At 40.0% G+C, this 14,790-nt stretch overlaps 1 protein-coding gene across 3 annotated transcripts in view; it reads right to left on the bottom strand.

Moving 5' to 3' along the window:
- The window catches only part of PEX3 (peroxisomal biogenesis factor 3), a 988,587-nt gene that overhangs the window by 340,453 nt on the left and 633,344 nt on the right, over positions 1-14,790 (bottom strand). For all 3 annotated transcript variants that reach the window (XM_044060125.1, XM_044060118.1, XM_044060109.1), the window contains exon 7: positions 6,550-6,604. In XM_044060125.1, the coding sequence (XP_043916060.1) occupies positions 6,550-6,604 (55 nt within the window). The remainder of the gene's footprint in view (positions 1-6,549; positions 6,605-14,790) is intronic.

Here is a 14,790-nt window from a genome sequence, read left to right as displayed (position 1 = left end):
TGAATATTTTTCTGATGCAGTTGTGGCCCTAAGGGAGGGATTGTTCTGGGACATATGCTGACATTTGATTCACATGGGGTATGAAGTGTTACATGAAAAAGGTCCTGGTCAGTAAACCACTGTCACACTCGCATCACCTCTCAGTGGGGCTTCCTAATAAAAGTTCAACAGATTTGTGATCACATGACAAAACAGCTACCGCAAATCCTTGGAAGCATCTGAACATGAAGCACATCTGAACTGAAACTGACAACATTTACTTGCAGGGAGACAAGACTCCTGGCACCCCAATGTGGGAGGCTGTGCCCCCTCCCAACTTATACTTACCAACTCTAAGATCACACTATCTCAAGGAAAAAGGAAATCAAACAGACAGCATAATGACAGGCTTTAGTGCAGCATTCCCAGAATCACACTAGTAGTTAGTAAGAGACAATCAGTTGTGTAGCGATGTTACTGTACTGAAGTTATGGCTAGTAATTCTAGCGCAGCACGTTTCTTTGCATGTTCAGGTATCATAACATCATCTGTTTGCAAGCATCATCATGAAGAACTCTGGCTTCATATAGCATTCCAGGACTTGCACAGCCCTGGATTCCATGAGTCTGATATACAACTGTTTCTCAGAGGTGCTGCAAGACCACAGAACTGGCAGTGATGCACCTGACATCTGTGACCAGGTCAAACTATGAGAATGAAGAGTTCATCTCTGTGCTAGTGGAACACAGAAATCATTTCAAGGTATGGTGGTGTGTACTCAACAACATAAGAAGATCTGAAAACAAATAACTCTGCATCAACCTAGTATGGAGGTGCTTCAAGTAGACAGTAAACAGTGATAATCATGTCATCATCAACCCCTTTTCCCATTATGTGCATGGTGTGAGGGTGTTGTGTCAACTGTCACCATCTCTCTCAATTTGATGCCAGTCTCCTATCAGTCATACCAGACTGTCACAGGTTTTCTTTCACACAATCTATCCATCCCCTTGCTAGACGCTGTCATTTTCTCTTGCTTTCTTCCTATCCGTTTCAAAATTTTCTTCACTACATCGTCTTCTGCTTTTCTGCACATGTCCGAACCACTGTAATCTGTTCTTTTTGACTTCCTCTTTGCCTTCTGTTCTGATGTTCTCATTACTTTGTCTGTTCCACAGTGTGCATTGAACCACCCATCTCAGGAATTTCATATCCATCACCTCTAGCTCTCTCATCTGCACTGCCTTTATTGCCAGGTTTCTGTACCAATCAGTAGTACTGGTCACAACACTGTTTTGTATACCTTAAGTTTTCTCAGAGGGTTTAAGTGCAGGACTCTGCTTGACCTCAAGTCTGGACATAAAAGAATAATTAAGGGGAAGACAGGCTTAGATGGCTGAAAAGTGGGCTTTAATAGACGAAAAGGCCAAACAGCCTTTCATGAGCTCACACAAATAAGCTCAAACAGGAGGAACCTCCCTTTTTAAAGGATCTAGATTTTTAGCTGGTCACCAGATTGAATTTTTAGCTTATCACCAGACTTAAAATATCTCCCACTGGCTGTGCAGGATTTTCAGGTAGTGGGTCTCCTTGCCTCCTGGAAAACCTGAAGCACATCCTTAGATAACTGATGTCTAGAATGGATTAGAAACCTATCAACCATAGGGTCAGGTTGAGGGATGATAGGTTGGGTTGAAGCAATGAGCCGTTCATTGTGTGATCAGGTCCACCTTTTCTGGAAGCTTGTGGTGATTGCCCCAGGCTAACAGCTAAAGAAGAGGTAACCAATTCTGCCCTGGTTAGAGAAGGAATAAATGCTGAATTGGCAAAAAGCGAATCATCAGTGGAATTCTTGTTTGTTTTTTTTTTTTTTCTTTCTGGATTTTTAGTAAGACCTTTGGTAGCACAGGAAGTGGAGGGAAGACCTAAAGAAACCTTCATGTCTACTGGAAAGACAAGGCATCTGTCCTCTAAGCCATGAGACAAGGAATCCATCTGCTGTTGCTCTCGGAGATAATTAAGTCTATCTGCAGTGTACCCAGCTTGGGGACTATGTATAAGATCATCTGCTTATTGAGCATCCATTCATTGGGGGGTTTCAATGGACCTGCTGACGGAGTCTTCCAGGACACTGTCTTCAGAGAGAATGTATACTGCTTGAAGGGGCACGTTTACCTTGATGCCCAGGTCCCAAGCAATCTGAGCCAACCTGTACAATTAGTAGGATCTTGTCCCTTCTTGCTTGTTTATGAACAACATGACTGGTGCGTTTGAATACCATTAGAGATCCTAGTTTCTAGAACTGGAAGAAGACTTGTAGGGCCTGAATGAGAACCCTCCTCTCTTTCAGGTTGATGTGTTTTGCCTTGAGGCCAATTTGACAACATCCCTGCACATTTTGAGCCCCCATCCATGCTTCCCAAGCTTCGTGAGAGGCTTATGTGTGCAGCGCTTGACATGCAATTTGCACCTTGAAGGGCAGACCTGGACTGCGGTTTACCTGAGTCACCCACCAAAGGTTCTCCCTCTTGAAACAAGGTATGAGAGAAAGAACTGTGTGTCCACGGGTGAGAGTGTTGAGACCATACAATTTTAGGTAACACTATATTTTCTTCATATACAGCTTGGCAAGTGGAAGCAAAGGGATGTTTGCTGCATGTAGCCTAACGTTCTGAGATCTCCCTTGCTGAGCAGGCCTCAGCAGGTAAGACAGATTGGAAGTAAGTTGTGAGGCTCTGCATCTTCTCTTGGGGCAAGTTTTTGTGTCTAGCCTGAAACCCAAGAACACTAGGTCCTGAGTGGACTGAAAGGACTACTTTTTGAAATTGACCATAAACCCCAGTTGCAGGAGGATGGTGAAGGTGAACCTGAGGTGCATCAATAGGGTTTGATGTGATGAAGCCTAGATAAGCAAATAGTCTAGGATGGGGAATATTTTTATTCCCCGAGTCCCACAAAAGGCAATAACTGGAACATGGTACTTTATGAAAACTCTGGCGGCAGAAAAAAGCCTGGAGAGTAAAGCAGAAAGATGAATTTTTGATGAATCCGTGGAGAATCTGAAGAATTTTATGCAAGACAGGAGTATGGGAATATGCAGGTATATGCCTTTCAAGTGGAAAGAATCTAGAAAGGCCTTTCGGAAGGATAAAGGGAAGAAGGGTCTGAAGAGACAGCATTTTGAAAGTGGGTACCTCGAGGAAGGTGTTGAGCTAAGACAGGTCAGGTACGAGTCTCCACTGTTCTTTTTTTTTTGGGGCACCAGGAACCTGAAATAAAATTCTCTTCCTACAAACTGAGGAGGTGCTAGTTCTACAGTGCCTTGGTAAAGAAAGTCCAGAAGGATGAGAAGGAGAAGATGCAGCTGGTTATGTGGAGGAAGCTCCTTCCAGACATTCTGTAACCATGTTTGATGAGTACCCACTTGACTGAAGTGATCTTTTCCCTGTCTGTATTCAAAAGATACAGTCTTCTGGAAAGCAGCGGGTGGGACAAAGAAGGGAGGGGAGAGGAAATGGTGATACTGGCATATCTGTTGAGGGAGGCCTCCCAAATCTGCCCCCCCCCCCCTTTCAGGCTTTTCTGAAAATCTCTTTCTGGGTGCCTTCTTGTGTTCTGAGAAGGTCTACGTTCTTCTTGTAACAAAAGAAGTGGACTTGGCAGGGTAATTTTTCTGGTATCATGGCAAAGATGTTCGCTGAATTTGTATGCAGTCTTTCATAGTCTTGCCTTGTTCTTGCAAGGTCTTGAATAAATTACCTGCCTATGGACAAACAGAAGGCCCCTATCAAGAAGGAAATTTAGGAGAGTTGCCTTGAAATCTTCAGGAAGAGGCTGAACGAGCAGGCATATCTCATAATAAACAAGCCAATAACAGCTCCTCTAGAAGACGCCACAAAAGCATCGGAGTTGCATTTTTTGCCATGCCTCATCACGTGAGTGGCTTGGTTTACCAAAGACAAAATCTGTTTGGAGTATGACCTCTACCATTTCAACAACAAGCTTATTCAGGTTGTCAAGGAAAGACAGAGTATTTATTCATCTGGGTCTGATAATTAATGGCCTTGATGGCCAGGGTAGAGGACCCATAGACCTTTCTTCCCCCACCTGTCCATGGCCCTACTGTCCTTGTCTGAAGGTATGGCACTAGCATTTGACACAAACTTAGTATGTTTATCTGAGACTAAGGACATGGCAGCAGGGTCAGCTATAGGATTCTTTAACAAAAGCTTAAGTTTATCTCAAACTTTGTAGAATCTATCAAGCCTCTTGGGGACTGCAGGCTGAGAGTCTGGAGCAGAAGATATGGATGCAAAAGCATCAAGAAAGGCTTCCAGAACTGGAAGGACAGGCGAAAGATCTGGGATTCCAACTTCGTCTGAAGAATCTTTCCTGGACATCAGAGATTTGCTTAGACTCCCAGTGAAAACATTTCATCATGATCAAAATGGTTTCTCCAAACAATGCCTCTTACTGAGGTGAATTAGGGGAGAGGGAATCATCATCTGAGGGCACCAAGAAATTCAATTTGAGAGGAGTATGGAAAGGAATGATTAGCTGAATCTGAAGCCTCTTTCTCATCCTCAGAGGAAGACTCCACAGAACTCTGTGTAGTGGGTGGTGGAGCTGAAAAGGAAGGAGGTTTAAGAGCCATAATGGCCTTGAAAAGCCCCTGAAAAAAGTCCATCCACTCCTCCTTTGAAGGTTGGGGAGACAGGATATGCTATGTCTTTTGATGTTTCTTCTTAGAGTAGTTGTCTGCATGGAGGCTCTGACCCCTGATGTACCTCAATAAGTGATCCTGGAACCTCTTCCCATACTAAAATCTGAGAAATACCTTTCAGGTCCTCTGAAAAAACAATCAGCAGTTCCCCCTTCTTAACAGCAGTAGCAGACAATTTGGATGTGCATTCCTCAGATGCCATACCAGCCTCCAACGGTGTCTGAGGAAGAGATAGATGTACTGCAGGGTTCTGCCACCTCAACGGCTATGTCAGAATTTGACTGACTAGATTGAACGTCAGGCCTAGGCCTCAAGTTTTTTCTTTGGAGCGAATGATATGTCAGGCATGGAGGGGTCGACCATGTAAGACTGGGCCAATCACTTCACATAATCACTCTCCAAGAATGGATTTAACGATGACAAATATGAGTGCAAGGTCATGGGTAAGATGGACTGGCTGATGAAACAAGATCTGTAGTTCTGCTATATGCCCAAGCAGAAAAGGCACTGGCAACTGAGGTCTTTGCAGGGTATCTGTCTGATACATACACGCACGCGCACACACACACACATGCATGCACATACGCACACACACACACACACACACACACACACACACACACACACACACACACACACACACGCGCGCGCGCGCACACTTTCCCTTCCTAGATAACATCTAATAAAATCACAGAAAAACAGGATAAACAAGAAATGAAGGTTCCCCAATGGGGCAATTATCTGCAGTCATACGTCCACTCATGCACTTCTATGCTCACGGGCTGAGGTTATACATTGGACATATGGCTTATAAAAGGTTTAGACTTTGATACCCCCAACTGGACCTCAGTAGATAACCTACCTATTCAGAATATTGCAACAGTAATTTCAGTCAGGACATTATACTTTTATCAAATCAGTTCACTGCGGTTAGTGCTTACAGTTTTCCTGAAGGTGCAGAGATCTTGGAGTTTATTACCATAAACCACAGATGCTGGAGACAAAGTCCCTGCATGCAGGATGTGGAGGATTGCCCCCTACCCCTGAAGAAATGGTCCATTTTAAAAAGAAAGCCAGTCACTTTACTTTCAACTTGTTTTTGGTAAACTGGTACAGATTTATAAACACTTGCCACTGAACTCTGAAAATGTGCTAAATGCTTACGGAGGGAGGTGCATCATTTTTTTTCCCTCTCATATCTTCTGCCTTAGGTTTAGGACCATCTGCAAAGCAAATAAATTCTTGCTCTTCAACCTTTTTCTTAATCTGTTACAAAGTGGCTGCTTTCCATGTCACATGAAGTTTTGCACCTACCATATCATTTCACAGTCAACCAACATAAAAATGGCACACTACACTAGATATGCATAATGGCCTAAAAAGAACTGAATCATAAATTTCAATGAAGGTTTTATAATTAGAATGTTAGAGGCTTTATAATTAGAATATAAGCAAGTGCTTCCATTAATGTAGAACAAAAAACTGATGTGAATAAATATTCTTAAAAATGAGATCCCAGAGCACTTCAGCTAAGCAGCTAATGCAACATCTTCACTGTTACAGCCCTTGGGAAGTATCCAGGGGTAGAAGTTCACTTTCTAATGAGATCACATTTGAATTCCTTCATGCAATCACTTATATAATTTAATAAATTAAAATGCCTCTCCAGCACTTCATTTCCATACAAAACTATGAATCACTTTGTCACACTCCTCCGTAAAATATTCACACAAGCCCTATCTTTCTTGCCAGGACTGTTTTTACTACACAGACACCATTTCCATACAAATAGTGTTATTTACGCAGTCCAAATGGATGATATTATAAATTAATGACTTTATATTTACCTTCCCAAGATTTTCTGGACAGCATGCTTTACCACGGTTATCAATTCACTCAGACCTGTAACAAAAACGTAATTGCAAGAAAAAGGGAAAACATCAGGGCAACCATAATGCTTTGTGAATAAATTACAGGATAAAAATTACTGCATTAACTTGCATGATTTACAGTAGCACCCATTTTGGATCGAGAACACATTTCCATTTACAATATGTGAATAATGCAGTGTGTAAAATTAAGGACAGACTTTATGGCATTTCAGAAAAGTATGTGCTGTACAATAAAAAAAAATGCAGAGTCTGCAAAGATAAAGAAACAGGCAATAGCCATACAAAACACTATTGTGCTATTTTCCACTTAGCCTAAGCCCCAGAAGTTGAAGTATTGCGACAGTAAATACAAGTGGCAGTTCTTTACTTTAGCCAACAGTAAAATGTTTAAAGTTCAAACTATACTCGAGAAAAACAACTAACTTCAGTCTTTTTTGCTCAGAATACTCTGACCATCTAATATTAGTTCTCAATAACACACATCTTAGTACAGCAAGATCTGGGAGTGTGGATGATTACTTCAAAAAAACGTTCTTACGCCATTCCTTCACTACAGCTACCTTGAAAGAATATACAGTGGATATAAAAAGTACACACACCCATGTTAAAATGCCAGGTTTTTATGATATAAAAAAATGATACCACAAATCTGTCAGAGGAATAAATATAAAAAATAAAAAACATGATAGGCTGGTTGCATACGTGTGCACACCCTTAAACTAACACTTTGTTGAAGCACCTTTTGATTTAATTACAGCATTCAGCCTTCTTGGGTACACACCTGCCATCAATTAAAGAAACTCTGATTAACCCCAAATAAAGTTCAGCTGTCCTAGTAGGATTTTCCTGACATTTACTCAGTTGAGAGCTTACAAAGCATCAAAAATATCTCACTGTTGAAAGGTATCAGTCAGAAGGGTGCACAAGAGATGCCCTTGCAATCTGACAGATTTGGAGTGCTTTTGTAAGGAATAGTGGGCAAATATTGCCAATTCAAGATATGCCATGCTGACAGACCCTTACGCAAGAAGACTGAATACTGTAATTAAATCAAATGGTGCTCTAATAAAGTATTAGTTTAAGGGTGTGCACACTTTTGCAACCAGTTTATTGTACGTTTTTTATTTTTTATATTTTTCCCCTAACAGATTTGTTTTTTTAAATTGAATTGTATGGATTATAGGTCACATTAAAGGTGGGAAAAGTTCTGAAATTATTTATTGTGGTATCATTTTTTTTAAATCACAAAAACCTGGCATTTTAACAGGGGTGTGTACACTTTTTATATCCACTGTAGACGAGGAAGAAGTGCAAGCACAGAAAGACTTAAGTGCTATACAAGAGTCAGAATGAAAGCTGGCCTGTATGCCAGAATGATTCTGGCTAGTATTACTTTATCTGAGAAGTCTGTCTGTCCTTCCTGTGTTAATGTGGATTTTTCAATAGGGGCATCCGTTTCCTCCCACATACCTAAGGCATGCAGTTAGGTGAAATGACAATGCTCAAACTGCAATTTCTCCAGGTGAGAGGGAGAGAGTGTGTGTGTGTGTGTGTGTGTGTGTGTGTGTGTGTGTGTGTGTGTGTGTGTGTGTAAGTGCGTATACATGTATCTTGCCAAGGGAATGGAGGACTGCAACAGACATTCCTCTTCATAAGGGTGGGCCATCACCATCTTAGCCGGCCTTAGGCATAGGCCAACTAGGCGGCCACCTAGGGAGCCACTCTAGCAGGGGCACTTTTCCAGTAATCTGAATGGTGTAGGTAGACCTGGATGGGGGCACCGAGTGGTGTGGAGAGGGCGCTGTGGAGCCCTTTTGCCTAGGACTCCAGTTGACCAAAGGCCGGCCCTGATCACCATACCCAACAAACTACAGACCCTTTAGCCTGGCTAGTCTTATATGCACAGTCATGGAAATGATCAACAAAGACACATGAGACCTTCAGACACAGGATCCATCCCAGTTTGGCTTTGTCAAAGGAAAGTCATACTGACTGAATTTTGTGTAGTTCTTTGAGAAGTTCACCAAGGCAATGGATGAGGGGGGGGGGAACAGTGCATACTGCCTATCTTGACCTGGAAAAGGCATATGATACAATACCCCACTCAGGCATTGCTAATGAACTTATAGAATTAGGCGTAAAATCCTATGTAAAGCGCTGGACAGCCAGCTGGCTTACAGATAGGACCCAGCAAGATTGGTGAGACCACTTCCACAAAGAGGCCAGTCACCTGTGGAGTCCCTTGGGGCTCCGTGCTGAGCCAGCTACTCCTTCGCATCTAATTCTCAGAAGTCAAGACCAATGTCAAAGGCTTCTGGCTGACCAAGTTCGCATATGATATTAAAACTGGGAGCAGCCACTGAATCTGACAAATATGCAAACATCTTGTAAGAGGGTCTAATACAAACAAATGCCAAAGTCATGGCTTAAAATTCAATGCCAATAAATCTATTATAGCATCTTTTGTAAAGTTGCCATCCCAGGAAATGACATCATCGATAAAACACCCGTAAAAGTTGACCCACAAGTCAGGGATCTGGGAATACATGTAGACAATAACCTGGCCTTTGATCAACATGTGTCCAGGGTAGTAAGAAAATCCTTCTATGTTGCTCAATTTATAAGTAAGGGCATGGCATCTAGGTCCACTGAAGACATGGTACCACCATACTTGACCTTCACCAGACCCATCATTGAGTATAACACCCCTTTGGCATACACCTGACCAGACACATGCAGCAATTGGAAATTCCATAAAGATTCCTTACAAAAAGAACACGAGGTCATAAACACAATGTCCTATGCAGATCGCCTCAAAGTTGTACCACTGTACTTGGTCTCCCACAGACTACTGAGAGCAATCTATGCCTGTCACAGAAGGCAACCTGGACCCCACTCTGATGAACCTTTTGCACATCCGCAAAACAAAAAGCTACAGAACCATGAGATCTAAAGACCTACATTTTGCTTGCAGCATAAATAAGATATGCTGGAGACAGAGGGAGAGAGAGAGAGAGAGAGAGAGAGAGATCTCAGATAATGCCCATTCTTTGGAATATGCTCCCCATTCATATGAAAAAAGTCGCTCTCTAACACTGCTTAAGCATAACTTGGATTACTGAATGGGAAATTGAAAATTCACCCCGGTCTGGTCCCTATGTCTCTCATGGACAGAGGTACTCAATAATCATGTCATAACCAAGAAGCATCCCCTATATAACATTTAAAACATATAACTTTGGTGGGATACATTTGGGTTGCACGGCTAGGCTTATATAAAGGCTTTAGTAGTTGCTAGCATAGAATAAACATATTAATCTATAGATTAATCTCCCATCCAGGATTGTTTCCAAAGCTCTCTATGACTTTGGACTCTCTGTCATGTGGGGAAATGACTACATTAAAGCATGTGGACCCTCTGCTTGGACGAGAAATTACATATCACTCACTCATAGGATGCCTGGAAAATAATTTAGACCATTGCAGGGGAGGGGTAGACTTAGTGTAACAAGATAGGCTCTGGCAAGCACTGGTCATCCTCCCCACAAAATGATCCAGCCAAAACTTAATAAGAAAGTCTTCAGCTTCCTGTAACCCTGAATAGAATGATGTTATTAAAAATAAATGAATGCATTTTGAAAGAATGCACAGTAGAAAGTAAGAGCAGGAAATACAAAAAGCAACTAATTTTGTTTTTATCTTTCTTGCAAGAGAAGACTTTAACCATTTATTACTGGTCTTCAAAAGTACATTTCTTAAAACAGACAGGACTGGGAGAATCTGGGCAAGAAGGAATTGCTCAAAGTAGTGAAAATAACACTGGACACTGAAAAATATGCAGATTTTCGAACATGATCATAATTAACAAAAAAAAGGTATAGTTCTGCAAGGGAGTTTATGTGGGCTGCACTATACACTGCATCTTAAAAGTAATGTGACAGTATACAATCTCCTGTTTCACATGAAGACAGCTGTTAACAGTTATTTCTACAAATATACAAAACAGAGAAATCTTGAGATAATGGCATCTACTGATGTAGCCATGCCTTGTGGTTCCATTTCAAGAACCAGGGCTTTTGTAACAGAACCAGACTTAAGAGACTTACAGAACGTTTAATACCTATCAATTCCAGTCTACTTCTGAAGTAGAAAGAATTTACTCCATTACTACTTTAGGAGGTATAGCTACTTTAGTCATTGTCCACCCTGCGAATTCTGCTGATAATGGAACCTCTATTTTGCCTCCTAAGCCTTAATCACAACGTTTATATTAAGTCTGTGAGGATCAGATCACTAAGATGTCAAGCAGGAGTTCAAAAAGTAAGTAAAATATGAGTAGATAGTCAGATAGCTTAGACACATTAGATACAAAGACATAGAAACGTATACACAAAGCAGAATGTGGATAAGCTACCATAATACAGCTAGACAAATAAAGACGGATATACAGATAAAGTAAAGATACTTCCATAACATCTTCATGGAGTGGTCACTGTAATAGGAAATCATTATGTTATGGTTTTACTCCGCCTACCATGTATTCACCATGGCTACATGTTTAAAATGGAGTCCCTTATTTCATTAAGGTTGCTGGGGAGGCTACTATCTCTTATTAACTTCCCATAAGTTTAAACATTATTGTCACTGAGTTGCTTGATATTGTACCTCAAAATGTTGCATTTTCCTCAGCAAAGCTTGCTCAGAACTTTCAAGATTAATTCCTTGCACCTGCAGAAAGCTTGTCTCCATGTAAAAGTTATCAGCAATGAAAAAGAAACAGCTTACAACTTGAATATGCACGAAGGAATCTTTGAAAATTTTACTCAGAAGAGAATGTCCAGAATTCCCTTGCTAATTGCCTCCAGCTGCATATATCCTGAGAACATTTACTACTGAAAAAAGCTAATATTTTTGCAGATGCAAGAAGCTTAGCATTTTTATGGCTTTCATTTTATTTTTCAAGCATACTGGTATACACACACAAAAAACGTGTTTACGGGTTAAGCAAAGGAAATAATCTAGACAACCACCCTTGTAAAAACAAGGGAAATTATCATCTTAGTTCTACATATCATATATAAACAGTACATTTTTACTCTCCACCCTCACTCCAGCAGCTCAAGATCACAGCATGATAGTAACTTAAAATTTGCTTCTCATCAGCATTTCTTCTCTTGTTATACTGTAAAAATAAATTTTTTTACAACTAAAAAGATACTTGCTTTCTTTAATATCTTTTAAGATATACAGCAGTCACTGAAGCGATTCCCCCACATTTAAAATACCACTGACTGCACATTATACAAAACTGCTTTACCATACACCATGCAATTTAGATGACAAGTGTTTTATACAAATAACAATAAAAATGTTTTACTTACAGTCACTTCTTTTTTCCCTTTATATTTCTAAACATTAAATATATAATGTGGGGTTTATGTGTTACCTTCCATCAATAAGTTTAACAAAGTCAGGCAAAGTCATGTCTTTTCTCAGCAACTTTTGTTTGCAAAGTTATATTCACACTTCTGATTGATGCTTTACAATCTCAGATTTATTCACTAATTTCTGAGCTTTACTGTCAGAAGAATGAGAAGCACAGTCCCCCTTTTGACTACTGGTTCAGTTTTCGTTTGATAAATTTTCTTCTTTCTTCCTTAGCCTCTCTGCATTAAAAATGTTTTTGACCCTTCAAGAAAAGAATACTCTGAAGACAGCTGCATACAGCAGCTTAATCTCACACCTCTCTCTCGGCATTCCTTGACTGCTGGGATAATTTTGTTTTGCTTCTGCCTAGTGTACAATAAATAATTTTTCACAAACACTCTGCTGTCTGCAATTTTTAGTTCTTTCCCATTCTGCTGCAGTTTCCCCAGGATCAAACTATTTCTGCTGGTTTGACTGCATCTTTACTAATATAGGTCTTAGCTGCTTTCTCATGTCCAGGCTTGCTGTACACACTTGATGTGCCCTTTCATTTAACAAATCAGTATCAGTCTAGTTGCTTATTTACGATTTCATACAGTGAACACAGTCTGTTCCTTCCATTTTCTCTGGTTACACTGGAAAATCTCAGACTTCTTCCACATGCCCTGTCTTCTAACTCTATTTTTGAAACAACTCTTCTTGACAAGCCGTTTCTTCATGTCATCTTCTAATTGTTCGCAGTTTATCAGTTCATCTAAATAGCTAAAGTTGCTTCTACTTTTTCAGCCTTTTGTTATGTTTATACATTTCTTCATTGTTTCATTTATTATTACTACCTCTGAGTATATTTCATTTTTTTTTCTTTACATTACTGGAAGCCATATGTTGAACTACTGCTGAAACTCGATCCTTTATAACATATTTAGTGATTAAGCTGCTGGAATTAAGACAGTAACCCCTTAGAATTAGATTAATGAGTGGCAAGCAAGCCAGACCAATAAAATGAGGAATTGAAAGACATCCTGAAGAAAATAGATGGATACAGACCAGTTGTGAGCAAATATATTTGCCTTAACATTAAATCTTGAAGAAGATGTCAATGTAAGAGTAAACCACTACCGTCTGTGTTACCTTACGCATTTTTTCGGAAATTTCACAAGCATTCCATGTGTACATAAGCCACCAAGAAGACTACTGTTGGTCGCACATCAGCATTACAAACTTTTTCAAGCTGATACACATATACAGCTTAGGGTGCTAGATACTCTCTTCAGATCTACAAGCCCTTTACAGTCTTTATATGGACTTAGTGTGGTAAAATTAATTTATGTTAAAATAAATTATTATTGTGCTTACTGAGGTGCCAGGCTGCTACCAGGCTAACGCAATCTGATTTAAAGGCAGTACGTATTTTCTCTCTATTGTTATATACATGTATATATATATATGTGCATGTGTGTGTGTGTGTGTGTGTGTGTGTGTGTGTGTGTGTGTGTGTGTATATATATATATATATATATACACACACACACACATATATATATATATATATATATATAACATATATATATATACACACACACACACACACACACACACATATATATATATATATATATATATATATATATTTATGGGTCTACTACCAAATTTCAAAACATCGTACCTCTAATTACCGAAGCCCAGAGGATTGAGGTTTTGAAATATCAAAACTTGTCAATAGAGATCACTGTATACTGTGCGGAATGGGAACTTTAGCTTTCTCTTCAATGTAGTGCAATCTCGGAGTTGGTATATTTAAGTACAAGGGGTGTGGGGGAGTGGGGGGGCTTTTCCCCCTGCAAAAACTTGAAATTATAAGTTTTAACATTTTGGATTTTTTTTCAGTTTCGATATTGCAAAACCTCAATCCTATGGGCTTCAGTAATCAGAGGTTCAAGGTTTTGAAATTTCAAAATTTGGTAGTAGAACCATATATTAAATATATGGGTCTACTTTGTTTCACTGAATCTCATTTCACTGAATTTCATTTCACCCCGACCACATTGCTGAAAACACAAATGACTGAAAACTCATTTCACTGAATCGTCCTTCGTATATATGGCACTGTGTAGAGTATTGTAAGGCAAGTAACAGGTATATGCCCTTTTCCCCACTGTATTGCGATCCTGGATTTAGTATATATAGTTAGGGGGGTCTGCTTATGAGCAAAGACTGCAGTTAGTTAAAAAGAAGAAATTACAGCATGACTTACTTGATTTTTCTAAAGGCCATGTGTTTTCATTGCCCAAATCATGCAGCAAGGAGAGAATGTGACTAACAACAGCCAGAAGGAAACTGATACATATGTTACAGGAACTGCTACTTGTGATAAGATACATTTAACTCAGAATGCTACTCCTTCTGCAGCATTGTCACCTTCAACAAATACAGCTTCTTTGAAGCCACAGGCTGTGCGACCGAAAGAAAGGAGAGATTTGCAGACAAATGCTGCTTCTGTGGATGACAGCAGTTTAGGTGGAGTTCAAGCTGAATCTAATGATGTATCAGGGACTACTGCCAGTACTTCTACAGCATGTGCTGCATCTCTGCTTTTAGCCTCAACTGGCCAGAGAAATTTTTCTTTAAGGAATCCCCTGCCTATCAGAGAGACAGAAGAGAGGCAGATCCAGGAGCCATTCACTGAAGAGAACTTATTAGAGCCAAATACAGAATCAGGTAGATTTCAAGAGATGGAACATAGTAACTTAGTTTTCAATTTGTCATCTT

This window comes from Protopterus annectens, chromosome 1.part0 (assembly GCF_019279795.1).
Source record: "Protopterus annectens isolate FY-2018-M chromosome 1.part0, PAN1.0, whole genome shotgun sequence".
NCBI lineage: Eukaryota > Metazoa > Chordata > Ceratodontiformes > Protopteridae > Protopterus > Protopterus annectens.
The sequence above is the reverse complement of the archived record's forward strand: the minus strand, read 5'-3'. Positions and strand labels throughout refer to the sequence as shown.